Source organism: Lontra canadensis, unplaced genomic scaffold (assembly GCF_010015895.1).
Source record: "Lontra canadensis isolate GAN:19392208 unplaced genomic scaffold, GSC_riverotter_1.0 scaffold113, whole genome shotgun sequence".
NCBI lineage: Eukaryota > Metazoa > Chordata > Mammalia > Carnivora > Mustelidae > Lontra > Lontra canadensis.
The window spans coordinates 1,979,612-1,998,585 of NW_022631107.1; the positions used below are offsets into that span (position 1 = coordinate 1,979,612).

Below are 18,974 nucleotides of genomic sequence, written 5' to 3' on the forward strand. Positions count from 1 at the left end.
CCCCTTGCCCTTCCCCCCTTGATAAAGTCACTAACAAGGGGAGAAATGCTCCACAGGGGGAAATACAGGGAAGCAGGACTGTTCCCCAGACCGAAGGGACAGCTGTGCAGCCTCGCCGGCAGGCCCTGGTCTTCAGCAGGGCACGAGCCGACCTCTTCAGAAGGGCTTATGCATCATTGCATTCACTTCGCTGAGGAGGAAGGAGTCTCCTAAAGTGCAGATGGAGGGGGAGTGCACAGTGGATGGGGTCAGATGCCTTCCCTCCCCTCGACAGCCCAGGAAGCCAGGAGCCTTGCGCTCCCTCCACTCCTGAGCAAGCCCGCACCCAGCGGCCACAGGAGTCAGGGCAGAGAAACTCAGGAGCAGGCTGGGAAGGAGTTCGTAAATGCCACCTCCTCATCCAGTTGCCTTGGACTGGGGGAAAGTCTGGACATGTGGGTTCTTTGAGTTTTTTGAAGTTCAAAGAAGTAGGGTTCGAGCTACAAACGGGATCTGGTGAGAATGCAGGGGAAGGCCCCGCAGGCAGCCGAGACTTGTGCCACCGTTGGAGCGCTCAGAGCACGGAGGCCTGAGGCAACATCCAGCCCTGAGACTGAGACCCAGAGGCTGTCTGTGCCAGGCAGATGCCTCCAGCTCCCACCAGCAGAATAGCCACTGACGAGTGGCTTCACAAGGAAGACACCTAACGGTCCCAGACACAGAAAACCCGGAGAGGTGGCTAATTCAGCCGCTCAACAACGGGGTTGGCTCCAGTGGAGTTCGGGCTTTTCTCTGCAAGTTCAAGAAAGCTGCTGAGTGGAGACGTGCCTGATGAGCCTCCAAGAAGGAAAAGGACATCCGGTTCTCCCCTCTCCCACCAGCCTGCACCAGACCTGCTCTTAGGTCATTGGCAGACCCAGCCACAGCAGAATGGGGCTGCTAAGACCATGGGCAGATTTATCAGGACACGGATGAGCTGTGAGCTTCAGGGCCTTCCACTCCCTGGCCCTTCACAGGCCCTGGGAGCGGCCCCAGCACCGCTCTCGTGATCATCTGTTTTTACAAAATTTGTAGAGAGAATTTAACTGCCACTGGCAACGGTGTCTCTGTGCACTCCTGCTGCCCCCCTCTCCATTGCAGTGTGGGGCTGGCCTTGTGCGCTGGAACGCAGCCCAGGGGACTCGGAGTTGGCTCAGCATCACTTCAGTGTCTGGTGAAGTCACTGTGAAGGGAAAGCTTCCAAAGACCGTCAGCGCCCCCAGGGGCCGTGGCCCAGCAGCAGTGTGGCCTGCGCTCTTGGGGGGCAGCCCCGAGGGGGGTGCGGGAAGTCCTTCCAAGACCTCAAGCTTGGGTCTGGGATGAACCTGATAGAGGTTTTCAGAGCCCTTCTAGAGCAGTAGAGATGGTTGAGTCCCATGAAACAGTCCAACCTCTCAGCAGGGAAAGGAAGAGGAGAGAGAGCCCTTGGCAGAAAGCGTGTGGGCACGTGAGGCTGTTTCTCTGTGCGGCGCTAGAACCGTGTGGAGCAGGTAAGCCTGTGGCGGGGGTCCTGCGTGCTGTGGGGGCGGGGAGCAGAATCCCTGGCCTCTCCCCACTACCTACCAGCCAAAAGAGACCAGAATTTCTCCAGAATGTCTCAGGGAACCTCCCCGCCCACTCCAATTGAGAACCATTGCTCTAGCTGGTGGTTCATTATTTCTGGAAAGATGTCCTTGTAGAAACACGGTTACAGAGATATAAATTAGGCTCAAGAGGATCCTAATAAGAAAACTAGATAATCTGATTCCAAAATTTATATGGAAAAATAAACACTGAGGAGCAGCCGGGACACTCACTTCTGCCTCCATGGCCTGTTCTGCCAGGCCTAGGACAACAAGGGAAGACTCTTAGAGCCAGAAAGAACTCTCCGGAACATGGGACTCTAGGCAGTTCGGTACCACCCATGGCACTGGAACTGGGCCTCACAATGGTGGACCCATCGCCAAAGGCCGGCAGAAGGAGCGCCAAGAAGACTTAGGGAAACAGTGTGGCGTGCACCCTGCATTTCTGCTTCCAGACCAAGCCCAGCGGAGCCGCCAGGGCAGGGAGCCCTGCACCCACACCCCCTCAGCTGTGACAGTGGAAGTGGCAGAGCAGCCAGAAGAGGCTGGGGAGATCCCCAGCGGTTCAGCCTGTCCCATCCCAGTCCTTGGGGCTGAGAAGCCAGAGGCCTGAACTCATGTTCTCTCCAACACGCTTCAGGAACCAGGACAGTTTTCTGTGCACTGTCTGGAATAGATGGAAATATGCGATCAGAGAGGACTTTATCTGCATTTCTTTATCTGCATTTATTCTGCATTTCTGCATTTCACACACACACGCACACTACACACACGTTTTTGGTGCTGTCACCAACCCTTTCCGAGCCCGGCTCCCGAGAGTGGGCTGCTCCGGCTTATCTTTTCCTGAGGGTCCTGTTTGCCTCTGTGCCCTGCTCCGACCCCAGGGTGCCCGATGCCCGCCCACCATCCCAGCAGAAGGTTGGGGCCGGTCCTGGTCCTGGGAACTCCCGGTTTCCTTCCGCCCCCAGGCTGGGCTGATGGCCTCCTCCCTCTTTTCACACCCTCTGGACTGGAACAGAAATGCCTTATTTGGCCGATCAATCTCCCAGACAGCACCAAAGGGTGGGAAAAGATCTATAAAACCCTGCCTGTGAATAGCCCCAATCCGTCTCTCCTCCTTTCCACCTTGTAAACCCCCAGGGCCCGGATGGGAAGGCCGAGGTCATTGTCCTCAGGACCATGGCCTGGGGGGCTAAGAGTTCATGCCCTCCCCACTGAGCTCAAACCCCGCCCCCCCGCCCCCTGCATTGCCCTGGGAGGTCCAGGCTGCCCTTTAAGCCCCCACCTCCCTCAAGCTTCAGCCACACAGGCCGTCTCTACCCACCCAGCCCTGACCTCCAGCTGAAGAGACTCCAGGAAGTCCAGGCTCTGGTCGGTACAGAGTCTTTGCCACAGCTGCGTCCTGCACAGAGGGTCCCCGCCCCACTCTCTGCAGTCAGAGGCGGTTCAGCCCCAGGTGCCGTGGGGAGAGGACACTCCAAGGGACCATCCAACGCCAAAGCAGCTGCACGCTGTCACCTGCCCGTGGCACCCGCAGCAGCCTCTCCCTGACTTCTCAGGAATGCGGCGGGATGGACCCTGCTGTTCCAGGCCACCAGCAGAGGCAGCAGAGGCCACCAGCAGTGCCGTGTGGGGACGGGCTGCTCCCTCCCCAGTGAGGGTTGGCCCTGCTGAAGGGTTGGGCAGAGCCCCTCTTATGCCCCTCATTCTCCCACGCAGCCACTCAGTTACAGAACTATGAAGTGTTGGCCCAGAACACAGCTCTGATCATGTTGGCGCGCCCTGTGTTCGGGCTTTACCAAGGGTCCACGCTGAACCAGGCGTGTCAGGGGAGGAAGACAGCATGCTCTGGAAACATCTGTCCGAGACCTTTCTTTTGGAGCTCTATTCTTCATTTTAAAAGGACGGTTGAAGATTAGGGACACAGTTTACTATTTCTGGTTCCTATACTTGGGGCACTGGGCTCTGGCTGCTACTGTGCCATGGCTGTACCTCATTGAGGATGGAGACCATTATTTCAATGTTTTGATTTGAAATTCTAGTAAAAATAAGTGCTTTGAAACCCTGTCATCCTAAAATAGAGGCCAAGAGGGAGAACTGAAACCTCTTGCCTTGTATTTCTCTCCCCTCGGCCTGGGCACCTGGCACTGTTTCTGCCCCGGCCACTGCCCAAAGCCCAGAGGCCAGGTGGTGGGAGCCGGACGGGCAGCAAGGGATCCTGGCGATGTCTCTTCACCCTCCTCTTTCTGAAGCTCAGCCCCTCAGCCCAACCGGGCAGCACAGTGGGGAGCACCCCGGGGACATCGGAGGCCTGGCCCCTCGCTCCGACCATGGATTGACCCAGCAGTTGTGCTCCTGTCCCCAGGGCGACTTGCTCTTCAGAGACACAGGGTCCGCTCCCTAAGGGGTGGAGGAGCGCGTCCATTCTGGAGTCCTTGGCTCTGGGGACAGCGGACTGGCAGGTAAGCAATGAACTCCCTCAAAGGACAAGGCTGCTGCTGCTTGGTTTTTTTAATAAACCTGTTAACACCCCCACCAGTTCTGTGCTAGGTGGCCTGGCTAGGGGGGTAGCAGTCTTGTTCAGTGGCCCCCATGTCCCAGGAAGGTCTCAGCGAGCCTGCTAAGGGATTAGTGCTAGCGGGGGGGCCCCCCAAACCCCTGTGAAATGCCCGGTTCCGGACAGCCAGGAAAGGCTGAGTGTGGTTCAGGGTCAGACTGATGCACCACTGAGCCAAGGGACCTATGGTGACCGGTGGCCCCTCCTGTCCCGGGCCCTCTGTGGGGGGCACACTGTCTTTTTGGGAAGCAGGCTTATTCTCGATTTCTCACGCTGCTTCTGGGGGGCAACTCAGCCCTCCATTTCTGCTTAACTTAAGGACGACAGAAGGGCTTGGGGAACCACTAAGGCCAGAAAGGCATTCTGGGGGAGCGGAGATCAGGACCTTTGCCACCCAGAAAGGTACAAGACTGCCAGGCAGACAGGTCTTTGTGCTGTCTCCATGGTGATGTAACTGTGCCCTACTCCAGATGCCTCTTTCCCAAAGCAGGTGTCACCGGACCCTGGCCTCACCCAGGCCCATCCTTACAGTGAATCGGATTAGGAGTGCAAGCCTAACCTCAGCCCGCAGGAGGACAGGTAAGCTGTCCCTGGGAAGCATAAGAGTGAACCGTCCAGGCCATGAGGAGCTGTCACAGGGAGGGACCTCCTGAGCCATGTGGACCCACATTCACATCCTGTCACTTAACAGGGGACCTTGGGGATCTGTCTAGTTAAACCTGTCTGGGGGCACTTGGCGGGGGGGGGGGGCAGTCCTGCCATGGGAACCTGGGCCATGCAGCCTCCCTCCTTTGCTGGCACACCCCGACCCTGGTCTCCACAATAGCCCATCTTCTGTCCCCAGGGTTCCTGGGCCCCCTGTATACTCCTGCCCGCTCCAAGGCCATTCGGGGAAGCTGCTCTGTGCTCCTGTGGAGAAAAGCAACCCGGGAGGGCAGTGGGCTTTCTAATTCCAATCCTCTTACACGGCCCGAGTGGTCCGCCACGGCTACCAGCGTAAAGCTGCTTTTCTGCAATCAGATGGCACATGGGGAAAACCGCATGCTCCTCCGAGCTGTCTGCTCGCCGCTGGGCAGACAACCAGGGATCCCGCCGTGGGGGCCAGGCTCAGGCGCAGCCCTTGAGGAGCGGCTGAGGGCTGAGCTAGGAAAACCCGCTCAGGATTCTGAGGAAACTCGGAGCATCCGCTCACCCCAACCCCGTTCCTGTGGGGGAAACCCCAGGCACAGGCAAGGACCCCAGTGCCCACAGGCCAAGCAGACAGACACCGCGTAAGACTCAGCCAAGGTAGTGACAGGGGCGTTAGTTCAGGTGACCCCCCCCCCCCCGCCCCCGCCCTGGAACGGGCCACCACCTGCCGGTGGTAACTCCTTGACTTGGGATCACAGGAGCAAGGGAATTAGTGGTTTCTGTGTAAAATACCATGCATGGGGTGGGTGGCTCAGCCCTGCCTCAGTGGCTTCTAGAAAAACAAGCGTCACCTAACCACTGGGCCGACTGGTTGCTCACAACCACATGGACATACCAAGTGGCTGTATGCACGTGGGCAGGTGCGGCCTGTGCCCCCCGGTCCCTTCCTGCCCCACTTGGCAGGGCCAAACACGCTCACGCAGACCATTTATTCCAAGTCTGCGGAGGAAGCAGCGTTCTTATATTCAAATTCCAAAAATCAAAATGATTCTTGTGCCACTGTGGTACACAAAGCACGTATCCTCATATCCGGAGCACATGAAGCCATCGAAGAACAGACCCCAGGAAACGTTATAGAAGAACAGTAACCATTAAAGAATTCTGAAGACCAAGAGCTTCTGATGAAATGTGTTAAAGCCACACTTCCTCCCACAGGCCAGATGCAGAGCGGGGTCCCGCACACGGCCGGGGAGCTGGGCTTGGGGCCACCATCTCCGGACTGTGGTGAGCACGCAGCCTAGTAGCTGCACCATGGCGCCGCAGCTTGGTTTCCAGGCACACGCGGGAAAGGCGCCAGCAGCAGGGTCTCCCGCAGCCGCCCCGGGACAGCGACCCCCCAGGACAGTGATGAGGTGATGAGTGGGTAGGAGGGGGACGGGACCAGCTTGCAAAGAATACCCCTTGGGTGACACCGTTTTTCACTTTAAGAAACATTAAATTCAGAAGCACACAGGAATACAAAAAGAATAATCCATTACATTTTATTTTTATTATGTCCTGGATTCTTACCCTGCCCTTTTACACCAAGAGTATTAACATTTTGGAAGAATCTCAACAGATCAAAATAATCTTGCAGAATCTTTCTGAAATGATCTAGAGAATTATCATCATTGGTCCCAGGATACAGAAACGGTGACCTCCGAGAATTCTGGAAATCTCCAGGCCGGCCACATGCTGAGGGGATTGATACGAAATGACCAGCAGCTTTCCCAGTCTATCTCAGACAGCTTTCAGCATCTGTGTGAAAGAAGTGCCTTCACCTCATGGAAGAGAGCCAACGCAGATTCAGTATCTTGAGGTGGCAAGTTCAGGGCAAGGGACAAAGGCACCACGTGGCCCGTGAGCTCCAGGGAGAGCAGCCTCCGGAAAGAGAAGCACCAAGGCGTGGATGCTGCTGGCTGATGGCTTTAGCAGCCCCATTACCCTCTCTTTGATGTCCAGGCTAGGCGTAGATGCATGAAAAAGAATCTCACTGTGATCTTTCCTGCAAAGGAAACATCAATAAAATTTACTGCCTGGTAACAATGAAGGAATTCTAGTAAACCTGTACCTCTGCGTGCCCCTGCTCTCCGCTCCGGAGAGGACCCTGGGGGAGGAGAGACGAGACCGGCTGCACCTCACGACCCCACCAGTGGGGTGCCAGTGGCCATACCCCAGCCTTCATTCCACCTGCTTCCACAGCCTGAACTCCATGCCACAAAGAGGCGGCCCTGCCCGCGTCCTGCGCAGCGCTAACTGCATTCTGCCTCTAGGATTGGAAGCTCATCCCCTGAGTCCACTCAGTGCTAGGACTCCACCAGCATCCGCACCCCGGGGCCACATACAGACGGGCGCCACCGTCGCGAGGTCTTCGTGTGAGCGCGGTTCCAGCTCTGGAGCCTCTGGGCACTTACAAACAGGAAGGCTTTTTGCTCGAGGGCTCGACTCCTGTTCCTGCTGAACTGAGCCAGTGTGTAAAATGAGAACTGATATCAGCTCAGTAGGCACCGGAGGGCGGGTCCAATCGGCAGCCCGGGAAGCAGTGCCCCAGCTGGGGGCGCGGCGCCATCTTGCAGGGGGGCTGCGAACACAAAACAGAGGTTACCGTGCTCGGGGAAACTGAAACCAGGGGCCGCCTTGGAAAGCACCGGCCCTACTCACATGCAACCAAGTGCTGACATAGTTTTAAATGGACTTTTTGGTGATGCATTTGGCTTTAGTTTTTATAGAAGAAGAATTTTTGCAGCTTTCAACACATTTGACTTTTCAGACAGATGTCTAACTAGTTGACTTATATTTCCACAGACTTCTGGTACATTCGTGCATTCACGACAGGAGAAAGTGCATCCTCAGAGCCGAGCGGGTCTCGCATCCTCCAGAATCGTGCCTGGCACCAAGCAGGCCACTCAGGGGCGGCCTCTGCCCCAGCAGCTCCAACTTAACTGTCCCAATCTCACCTTCTCTTCAGGTGCAGAACTTAGCCACTGTGAACAAAGCGGAAACCAGTCACTGTTCACCAATCAGCTAAGCTCTGCACCTCGGCAGAGAGGTCGTCGGCTGGGCATAAGGAACAGGCTGCCGAGCATCTTCCACGGCTGTTGCTTCTTCTGTTTCCGGAGAAGAGCTACAAGATGCATCTGTTCTCCGAACTGCAGAGAGAGAGAACTATGGCTTCTGGAGGAGCAGCCAAGGTCATGGTTGCGTGGTAATCCCTGGCAATGTGATTTTAATCTTAAGTCACAAATCAGCATGCCAGGAACCCAAGCAGCCAGAGCACTCGGAGCAGCACCGTGCCTGCTCACAGCCCACACTGCACGCGCCGCCTTCCGCCCACGCCGGGCGCCGCCGTCCACCCGCTAGCTACCGCGTGGCCTTGACTTTGGCTTGCTGGGCGTTTTACCTGGTGTCCTAGAGGCTTAGCCAACAGCAAAAGGACTCAGAAGCAACCACACACACACACCCATGCAGCTTTGGAACATGAAATGAAAAATGCAACCACCAGCTGCCCCTGTGTGCTTCGCCACTTCCACCCAGGGGCCCGGATTCTCAGCGAGTGGGGCTGGGGAGTCTCCTGCTTGAAGGTGCCACGGTCACGAAGAAGGAACTACGGAGAAGGGGTGTGCACGTGACCCTGCATTCATCCACAAGGGGCAGGGACAGAAGGGAGCAGACTTGTGACCAGGGCTACCCTGAAAACTCACAATGGCTCCCCACCAGCTGCAGCAAGGGGATGGCGGGGGGAACCACCCCACTGTATGCACAGTCTTCAAGAAACCCAAACTCTCCATGAAATAAAAGTCTAAGAGAAATAGATTTATACTACGGCTACACAAGGGTGGCGGCAAGAAAGGCTGTATTTTCTGCTGGCCCGGCTCGGCGCAGGATGCGCTGCCACCATGGGGACAGTGGGGGGGGGGGGGGGGGAGGACTGCACACAGCTGTTTCACTACAAGATGTACAATCGTAGAAAATACTCCCAACTATTTCCTTTCCTGGCAAACACGGTTCCTGGACTCTTCTGGAAGAACGGGATCATACTTTTCAGAACCCTTTTTTCTTCTTAGTTCCAAGAGTTCTTTCAAATAAGATACTTCAACATGTTAGAAATCGTTTTGTTAACAGCAAAACATCAGAAGTACTGAAAATCTGACAACAGGTTTAGAGTATCTACATAAAATATTAAATAACCATTAAGAATTCTACATGTAGAGAAGCTGTATAAACATCAAAAATGCTTGAGATTTAATGTGAAATTAAAAAAGATGTCAGCTTCGGCCCTATTCTATCACATAAAAGCCTGAAGAACAGCTGAGAGGACAACAGAAGCCACGGCGGCCGTCACCGGCTTGTGCTCGCAACCCCACGTCCCACCTAAAGCTGCCCAGACCACTGGGATGACTTTTAAAATGCAGAAACCTAGTTAAAAATGAACTTCTAGGATGTAAATCTAACAGGTTAATTCCAAGCACTATTAATCAGAAGCAGTTTGAATACTTTAGGACTCCCGCTCCCATGCAGACCAGAGAGAAATTCTGCTCCAGTGCAAGGGCAGACCTAAGCCGGGCACGGAGCTGCCCAGAGGCGCACCGTGGCGGGAGGCCCCTCAAGTTCTGCAGCTGGGGGGCCGGACATGGGGGGCCGGACATGGGGGTCCGGACACCGCACCTGCCCAGAGCTGAGCGCTCAGTGTAACGGGAACCTGCTCCCGTGTGAGCCCTCACCTGGATGACCGCATTAGTCCTGCCACTGGCCTCCCCAGCCCACCACCTACACCTACTCCAAGTGCTCTCCGTGTTTTTGTCCCGATAAGTAACGAAACTCCAACCGGCCAAAACTGCGCCAAGGAGAGCTACTCTGCCAGCGTGGAGCCTCTGCTTCCAGGCCGGCTCTGGCCAGACCGGCCTCATGCTGCCCGCACTCCCAGGCCACTGGCCACGAAGCACGAGCAGAGGACCACGGCTCCGCGTCTCCTTATCCCCTCATGTGGCTCCGACGCGGAATCTCTGGTTAGAGCTGAGCAGCGGAGGAAGGGAAGGGAGAGAATCACCTCTTCAGAGTACCATCTCGGCCACCACCTCGGCTGAGGATCTGTCCATCTGCTCCTTGGTCAGCTCAAAGCACCGGCGGGCGACCTGCTGCTGCCTGGCATCCTCGCCCAGCATCAGCTCCCCATAGAGGTACACGCCCATGGCCTGCAGGGCGCAGAGGCACAGCGAGGAAGGGAGAGAAAGGACGCGTCCACACGTGCGCAGTCCGCGCTGCTTGTGCGCCACCTGCCCACCTGGAAATTACAAAGACCCTCGAAAGAGGAGACAGCTGACCAGCTGGACTTCTGCAACCTACGGTTTTCCATCCCTTCTCCCTTGTTCACACTGACCCCCCAGCAATCCGTTCCATCAACAGAGCCTCGGCGACCTAACCATTTCTCCACGGATGACTGTGTCGGAAACATGAGGACAGGCAGGCAGGTCCCCACAATGCCCGCCGCAAAAGCCCGCGCGGCTGCAAGCAGCCCCCGAGGCACCGTGCACCTGACACACAGTCACAGGCCTTCCTCCCAGGAGCGCGTCCTGAGCCGCAGCTGGGGAACAAACACCAGCACGTAACACGCACCACGGGAGGAGGGAGAACCGTCCCGCCGCCCGGGAAAAAGTGCCCGCTCCCTCAGCCCGGCCCGTCCAAGCCCCTCAGCCGCCCCTGCCAGGCAGCAAACACTACCCCTGCACTTCGGAAAAGGGCCAGGTATATCCTGGAAGACCACAAGAACCCTTTGGTTCTGCCTCTTTGCTTGTTTTAAGCCATGGATTACGTTGTGCTGGAGCAAATTATAAAAGGATGGAAGTTTTCATCCCAAGATAAAAACTTGGTAGTTCGGGGCTCAAAAATTCTTCCCTGAAAAAGCGGAGTTTGGTAATCCTTATTTGGCAAAGGTGTTGGCTCTAAAAAACCAGTTTCAGTTTCAGAAGAAACCTTAAGTTGCTTCTTACATTTTGTCCCTGTTTGTGTTTCTATTAAACACCTCTGCTCCAACTGTGCAAATGTGACATTTCTTCTGCTACAAAGTCATGTATTTTTCTTTGTGGGAAGAACGAGCCCTTCCCTGCTGGCTGCCCCCCCCCCAACTCGGGCCCTCTCAAAAGTCCCTTTGTTTGCCCCACCACCACCGAAGCATGGCTCCATTCTGTCAGCCCACAGTGCCCAGCGCAAAGCTTGCTCGGTGCCACACAATGGTCACGCTAACAGCAACGAGCTGCAGGCCGCCTTCCAAAAGCTGACCGAATCCGTGGCGCACACACCACCACCCACAGCCATGCTGCTGCAGAGGGGGCAAGGGAGGCACCCCAAACATGTTCGTGCACCTTAGTGCTTCCTGCGGGCTCCTGGGAAGGTGATCACCTTCCCCTGCAAATAGTGAGGAAGTTCTCGCAGGAAGGACAGTGGAAATGGGCGTGGCAGGGCGTGGCTGGCGCAGGTACACACCAGACTGTCCTGGGTGTTTGGGGCTCCCCCTGACTAGCCCCATCCTGCAGACACGGACACACAGGGGACAGCTAAGCCGCGGCCTGGCTCGAGACCTGGTGATGCTGTGAGGTCTGCATGTGCATCACGTGGTAAGGACAGTGGCCCACAGCCACGTCAAACCAATGTGGCTTCTAAGGGTGTGATTCATGCTTTAAAGGGACACCGAGAGGGGAAAATCCGCTCCAAAATGTGTTAGAGAAGCTCCTACCTAGTCCTTAAAGATCTCTGGAAAATGTTTAAGTATTTATTATGCAAGAAAAGTTCCCAACTCGGGTCCCTGTGCGAGTGAGTGCAGCAAACAGTCGGACAGCATTAAAAGAATTCCCATCTGCTAAAAAAGGAGACTTACCTGATCCTCCTGGAGGAACCGCTCCACATCTTTGTAGGCTTTTGTATATTTGTGCTTAACAATGAGTTCACACCATCGATGGCGAACCTTAAGGAAGGAGAGAAAGTTCAGTAAGCAACAAACCCGGGCTTTCCTCAGCCTGTCTTGACGACAGAATTTGTAGTAGCAAAAGTTACTCTCTCAACTGTATTAATGTTGCTGACATGTTGTTGTAAATTTTTAATTTCATGTACAAAGAAAGGAACCATGTTTTTCACTGGCCTGCTGTCAACTTTAGGGGAAGAAGGGACATGGTTCAGTTAGGTGATCTGATGTTTTTAAACACAATTTTGCAAGACACCAAGATGTAACTGGGCAAGAGAGAACCAGGCAGTGAAGCACCCAGCCCAGCCAGCCCAGCTCTGCCTGCAACACGCGGTCAACAGATGTTCTCTTCAAAACCACAGCTAGCTTCATTTCCAGCGATGACCAGTTCGGTTCAACACTGCTGATCATGACAATAAACACAAGGAAAGCAGGAAGCCATGGTCCTCCACATTGCTGAGGAGACGCACAGCACGCCCCTGCAGTCCGTGGGGCGGGCGCACGTGGGGCCAGGAAAGAGCAGGGCACCTGTTGCAAGCAGTATCCCCCGCGGCATGCCCACGGAGTGCCACACGTCTACACAGCCTGCCGTGAACAGCCCAGCTGACTGTGGGGGCCATTCAGTCCCGATCCACCTGATTCAAGGTTTCCCAGAATGAATTTGCCAGGAAACTCATCCCCCTCCAGACATTATGGGAGTCTGGTCCCAGCACTAGTGGGAGTCTGGTCCCTCTTCTGGTAGAGGCAGAGCCCCAGCATCTCCTGGCACTTCTGGCACATTCTTTAGGTGGAAAGTCTACCCGAATTTGGTTTTCAGAATCCAGTTGCAGGCCCAGGTCTACTGCCCCAAGTCCTCCCAATTATACACAGCGAACAGTCCACCACTTTCTATTCCTCAACATCAGCCCTCCACGGAAGTGATGACAAGCATCGAAAAAGCTTCCTTCCTTCCCTCTTTGTTTTTACTGCCTTTGAAGGAGGGAGACCCTGCATAGTAATCCATCTGTGGTAATGGGATAATGTAAGCAATTTCAACATTTTGGCTGGGCCCCTGTAAACTATATCATTACCCACGGCTGGCCGGATCTCTCCTTTAATGTACTATAAACAGATACACAAAAGACATGTAGAAATGAAGAAACAAGTCTTCGGGGAAGAACCCTTCCCTTGGGGTACAGTATACCCCAAGACTGGGTGTTAACTCCGGGGTTCTGGTGGGGCTGCCCTTTGCTTGTGGGCAGCAAGCCCTTTGAACTTCCAAGGACAGGACGCCAGGACGCCAACGATCTTTACATCCACGAAGGAATTTCAGAGGCGCATGGATATGAGCTAATAGCCTCTGAGCATCACAACAAACGGGAAGAGCCTGGACTGGATGGGTCTTGGCAATCTTTCCATCTTCCACAAGATGTTCTTTCCTACACAGCCAACGGAAGTGAACAGACCATAAAAGGGAAAGGGCAGCCCTAAAATATTCTCACAGAAAAGACAAGTGAACAGAGCTCTGAGAAGCCAATTCGTCACACTACACACTACCCCACACTCGCGAGCCCCGGAAAGCACCCAACCAAGTCCCACTGGACACCCTTTCACGGTTTTCTCCAGTCACAGTCCTCACTGCAGCACCCTGTGAGCTTGCGGAAAATGGGGGCCAGCTCGGCAAGGCCAGGAGAAGGACCCCGGCGAGAACCACCCTGCGGGATAGACCGCTGCTCTGTGCCCCACCCAGAGCCCTCAGGAAAGAGCATCCCTTTCCACCCTTGCACACGGGTGCTCGCCTCTCCCTGATGCACATGGACAGGAATAACAACGCCTAAATGGGGGCCTATTTCGTGGCAGAATAAGGCCTCCAGGCAAGCAGGAGGTGGGGTGGCCCCATAGCAAGCGGGCGAAGGTCCAGGAGACCCAAGCGAAAGGCTCTTTGACACCAACACGAAGCCAGCACTTTCATTTCTCTTACTGTTAAAAATAGTTTACTGTCACAATTAATAAGAGATCTAGTCTTCTGACCCCCGAAAGCCAACATGGCATCCAGGAAGCACAGTCCGGCATCCCCTCCCCTAGAAGAGCAAAAAAAAAAAAAAAACCAATGCGTCTTGTCTTTACAGAAGAGCTCAGTGCATTTCAATATTTCAGTGACAGGATGTTTAAAAGACATCACAGAGATGCTGCGTGAGGCTGAGGGACTGACGGATATTTCTTGCTCACACGCAGGGCTTTTACCTCTCTTTCTACTTTTTTCACAAAGAAAACCCTCATTTTTTTTAGCTCCTAAACTTCAGGACCCAATCCACATGGCCACCTGTCACCATACATAATGGCGGGGAGGGTCTTCCCAAAAAACTGGCAGCAAAAGGACACTCGTCTCTGTTTTTCCCAGCAATATTTCAAAAGTGGGTACTGAGAATATTCCGTCTCCAGATCCCCGAAAAACCTGAATAATCTTTGACAGAGGCGGTCACATAGGTGTCTCACACTCCTTCCCCCACTGGAACTAGAGAGAGTGAGGCTGTCTGTGCTGGGGGGCCAGGGCCAGGGAATCTGGGGCAGGCCTCTGAGGGGAAAGTGGTCCATCCTCTATGTCCGCTCTTCCTCATTTTCTATTTAATTAATTAAATAATGGGGTAGTGGGTACCCTGTAACTTCCTCAGTGAGCTCTCCGAGCACGGTGCACGCGCCGGACAGCGCCTGCACCTCGCATGCCACCACAGCCTCTGTGGCTCCTGGGTCCCGCGCTCCCTGAGTTTCAGTGTCGCAGGCGCTCACACAGGCCAACATGGATCAAATCACACTTTAAAGATCCACGTTTTATTGTAGTTCAGTTCTGTCAAGAGTTGAAAACACTGAATGACCTTCTGAACTATGACTCAAATTCACCTCACTCCAACTTCGTGCCAGGAATCATCGAGAAGCGCCTAGGCAGCCAACACCCTAGTCCCAAAGCCCATCAGTGTGGTCAGCTGGACAGAGAAGAGGTGAGGCAGCACTGGGGAGGGAGGAAGAGAGGGGAGCAGAAGAACCAGAACCCAATGAGGATGAGAAAGGGGCCATATATCAGAAGTGAAGAGAGGCAGAGCTGCCTCAAGTGACAGAGAACATAGTCCCAGGTCCACACCCTCCTCCATCCTGCTGCTCTGCCAGTGTGCACATGGCGGGGCGCTGGAGGCCTCTCCCTGTGGCACCTTCCGTGTGGGTCCCAGCCCCGCCTCCCCTACCCATGCTGTTCAAGGGACAAGCATGTGCCCCCTGCCATGGCCACTTGAGGGGCTCCTCGCACACACAAACTATTTGGCACAGCGTGCGGCACACGACTGAGTTAGAATGATAAAAAAGAGAATTTAGGGGTCATTAGGTCCCACCAGCTGACATACAGACATGCACATACAGGTGTGCGCCCATAAATCCTCAGTCCAGCAAAAGCTAGTTTGAGAATCTGCTTTTCAGAGTTCTGCTCAAGGGATATGCACAGCAGAAAAACAATGTGGGTGCTGCCCTCTATGCTGTAAATATGCACCACTAGAAATGCATTCCAGAAGCTTCCAGGTTTCCAAAGTCTCCATGAACAAAGGTTAAGTACACAGACATTAATGTTCTCCCTGGGGTGCCCACCACCACACTGGTTCTTGGGGGTTGGGTGCGGATGGGCAGGTCTTGGAATTGAGGTGCGTAGGTGTGCAGAAGTGGATTCATGTGGAATCTACTTCTGGTGGCAGAGAATGAAAACCCTCCAGTAATCCACATAACTGCTCCAGGCTGGTGGCTCCCTGACCCACAGCAGGAACTCCCCCAGGAAGATGGGCTGTGTGGGAAGCAACAGGCCTGAGCCCTGGGAGGCCTGAGCCCCTGGGAGTCCTGGCAGACTTGTGGGCCTGGGTATCCAAAAGGTATCCTGCATCTGACACATATACCTGTGGATACACATGCACACACGCAGAATCCTTTCCCTCACTCTGGTATTTTCTTTTTCTTTATGCTGGTTAACAATCTACTCAATTGATTTCATGACCCACCATGCCTTGAGCCACAGGGCCCAAGGCCCCAGGCCGGAGGTCTGCCACTCAGCCCCAGCAGCACGGCCCTGCTCCCCAGGGTGGGTAAGAGCAGCGTGGCTCCTGTGGGCTGCTGTGGAGACGGACTGAGGTTGCCCATGGCGAGTGCAGCTAAGAGTCCCATATAGCGAGTGCTTGTCATCTTAGCAGAAGTGGCATATTTCTGGCTTTTCCACTTCACAAGTTCTATCATTTATTGAGTTTATAAAACCTTCGGAACATCATCTCAAGGAAGTACTGTTAACTGGTGAAATGACAGAGCAAGGTGCCTGTCAGAGGGCTGCTGGTCCAGAGGGTGGCCTGGAAGCTGTGTGAGGCAGAGCAGCCTGCGAGGGAAGGTGCAGACAGGGCTGGGCTCTCGGGTGGAGAGGGGGTGAGGGGCACGAGGTCCCCAGGCCTCTGGGCCCCTGCTCCGCCTGCCCTGGTTTCAGGAGTGAGATCCCCTGTGGAGGAGCAGCAAGGGGCCACCAGAGAGGGGCGGAGAGGCCTGGGCGCCAGGGGCCAGGCCCCTGGGAATTTCCCAAACCACCTGTGGAGACAGAACACTCAGCTCAGCCATGCCTCAGCCCCAGCCCCATGGCGTTTCCGCCCCTTCGAGGAAGTCCCTACTACCCAAAGGCTCAGCTGAGCTGAACTGACTCTGGCCCGCTCCCTCACTTCCAGTGGTGCTCAAAAAATGGGACCTGCCTCAGAGGGGTCACTTGTATTCCCAATCCATGTCTCAGATTCAAGAGGACAAGTCCCATGACCCGACGGGGCCTCTGTGTGCTACGACCCTAACCTTCGTCAGGACACGCCGGGGCTCCCCCTTATTTGGTGGTTCTCTCCTGGAAACAGAAGAGAGACTGCTGAAGAGTAAGTCCACTCCCCACCCCAATGTCTTTTCAACCTGAGAATTTTCATGTATCCAGAACCAGTTTCCTACCAAACTCTGGAACAAGAGTTGGGAAATTTTCTCAGTCAAGGGCCAGACAGTCAGTGTTTCTGGCTTTTTGCTGCCCATCTGCCACTGTACTGCCAAAGCAGCCTAGACGTCTGCAAGTAGGTGGGCACAGCTATCTTCAGATAAAAGTTTGTTTATCTGGGTGGGCGGGGCTGGCCTGGCTATACTTTGCTGACCCCTGCTTAGTAGGGCGGAAGTCTACACCCCAGGTCCCCGAGTGAGGCGAGGTGAAGGGGTACTGGTAAACATTCAAGCCCCAAAGCTACCTGCATGAGGTCACAGAACACAGAGCTGGGAGGTCCTCGTGAGCTGGCTCAGGTCTCCTTCAGCCCCTGGTCCTGCCGGGCAATCTAGCACATTCCTGAATGTGGGGCCTCTGAGTCCTTTTCTCACTGTGGGTTAAATTCCCTCAGAAACAGAGTGACTCTCGAGCCAGTGGGCCCAGCACAAATGCGTATATAAGGCATCATGCATGGGCAGGTGACCTGACATCACGGAAGCGCAGTCTTTGGGAAGAGTGACCCCCTACACCGGCTCACTCCTAGTCTCCCCACAGTGTTGGAGCTTCCCTCTGAATCACCACACCCCAGATCGCATGCTTAGTAACACCTCACAATTCTTAAGGCTGTTTTATAGCTTTTACCTCAAGTTTCTTTTTTCCCCTCAATTTTTATGTTTTCCATGAAGCTATTTCAAAGAAATAAAACATTCTTGATGGGAATGCTCCCCATAAGTTGCTTGTTAACTAACAGACTAGTTTTCCAAAGTGGTTTTCAAACTTTTCTTGAACATAATTCTTCTTTCAGTAAAAGTGAACTCTGAAACCTTCTAAAGACAAATTAGAGAAAATAATGTTAGTGGTTCTTCAAGCAGTTTAAAAACCTCCACGTCAGGTAGGAAACACCTCTAAAATAAACCGTAAACTTGTAGGGCCCTGGGTTCCTCAGAGTTGGAGTTTGAAAACCAGTGACTCAGAACTGTTGTGCCTGAAGAATAAATGGATTCATAAATGCTGAGCAGACACTGCTGCAGACGTAAAAACAAGAGTTCAGTTCTGGGGGCGCCTGGGTGGCTCAGTCGTTAAGCGTCTGCCTTTGGCTCAGGTCGTGACCCCAAAGTCCTGGGATCACCCCGCATCAGGCTCCCTGCTCAGCGGGGAGCCTGCTTCTCTCTCTCCCACTCCCCTTGCTTGTATTCCCTCTCTCACTGTGTCTGTCAAATAAATCAATAAAATCTTAAAAAAAAAAAATTAGTTCTGGTAACTCAGCTAATGCCCCCAGGCTTGGTTCTTCTTGCCATGAGCCGCCCCCACCACACACAGGAGCGCAGGTCAGAGAGAGGAAATCAGCCACGCTGCTTCTGTCACTGTCGTTCTGGAGCCAGGGTTTGGTCTGGTGCACATCAGTGTCCAAGCCTGAAAAAGCAGCTGTGGCTCCTGGAGGGAACTGCTTCCCTTGCTTTATCTTCAAATGTTGATGATCTTCACAGCAGCGTTCAACATGGATATATTATTTTGCATTTTTCCTTTTCTCTGCCTGCCGCTGTCAGGCTTATTAGTGTAGCGTAGTCCCCAAACCTTTGCTCAAAAACAGGCACCTGGGTGGCTCAGTGGGTTAAAGCCTCTGCCGTCAGCTCCGGTCATGGTCTCAGGGTCCTGGGATGGAGCCCCGCATCGGGCTCTCTGCTCAGCGGGGAGCCTGCTTCCTCCAATCTCTCTCTGCCTGCCTGACTACTTGTGATCTCTATCAAATAAATAAATAAAATCTTAAAAAAAGAAAAAAAGTGATGGGGATGCCCTTCTATTAACGTACCACAGCTCCATTAAAGTCTGTGTGTCCCCAAAAGGTCCCAAAGTATGTTAATTGCCTTTGGCTTTTTAACAAGGAGGCTGTGACCCGAGCTGGCACTGCCACAGCCCTGCCTCACCCAGCAACACCGGCCTTGGGCCCAGGATCTTCTCCACGCACATCCTTGACCTCGCCCCTTCGGCCGAGCCCAGCAGCACTCCACGCCCACTGGCCACTCTCTTCAGCTTGTGTCTGAGATCTGCTCCATCCCCAGTGCTCACAGACAGGCCGTGTTCCCCTGTCTGCCCACGTACGTACCTACCCTGAAACACAAGCCTGGGGAGAGCAGAGGAGCCCGGCACCTTCAGGTCATCTCCAGGCCCCGTCTCGATGCCTGGCTTGACAAATGTTTGATAAATGTTTCTGAACGAATG

At 54.3% G+C, this 18,974-nt stretch overlaps 1 protein-coding gene across 4 annotated transcripts in view; it reads right to left on the reverse strand.

The window, feature by feature from the left end:
- Positions 1 to 6,763: 6,763 nt before the first annotated feature.
- Positions 6,764 to 18,974, reverse strand: part of AOPEP (aminopeptidase O (putative)) — a 335,338-nt gene continuing 323,127 nt past the window's right edge. For all 4 annotated transcript variants that reach the window (XM_032840547.1, XM_032840548.1, XM_032840546.1 and 1 more), the window contains 3 exons: positions 11,678 to 11,764; positions 9,854 to 9,998; positions 6,764 to 6,811 (listed from right to left, as the gene is read on the reverse strand). In XM_032840547.1, the coding sequence (XP_032696438.1) occupies positions 9,858 to 9,998; positions 11,678 to 11,764 (228 nt within the window). In that variant the 3' untranslated portion in view covers positions 6,764 to 6,811; positions 9,854 to 9,857. The remainder of the gene's footprint in view (positions 6,812 to 9,853; positions 9,999 to 11,677; positions 11,765 to 18,974) is intronic.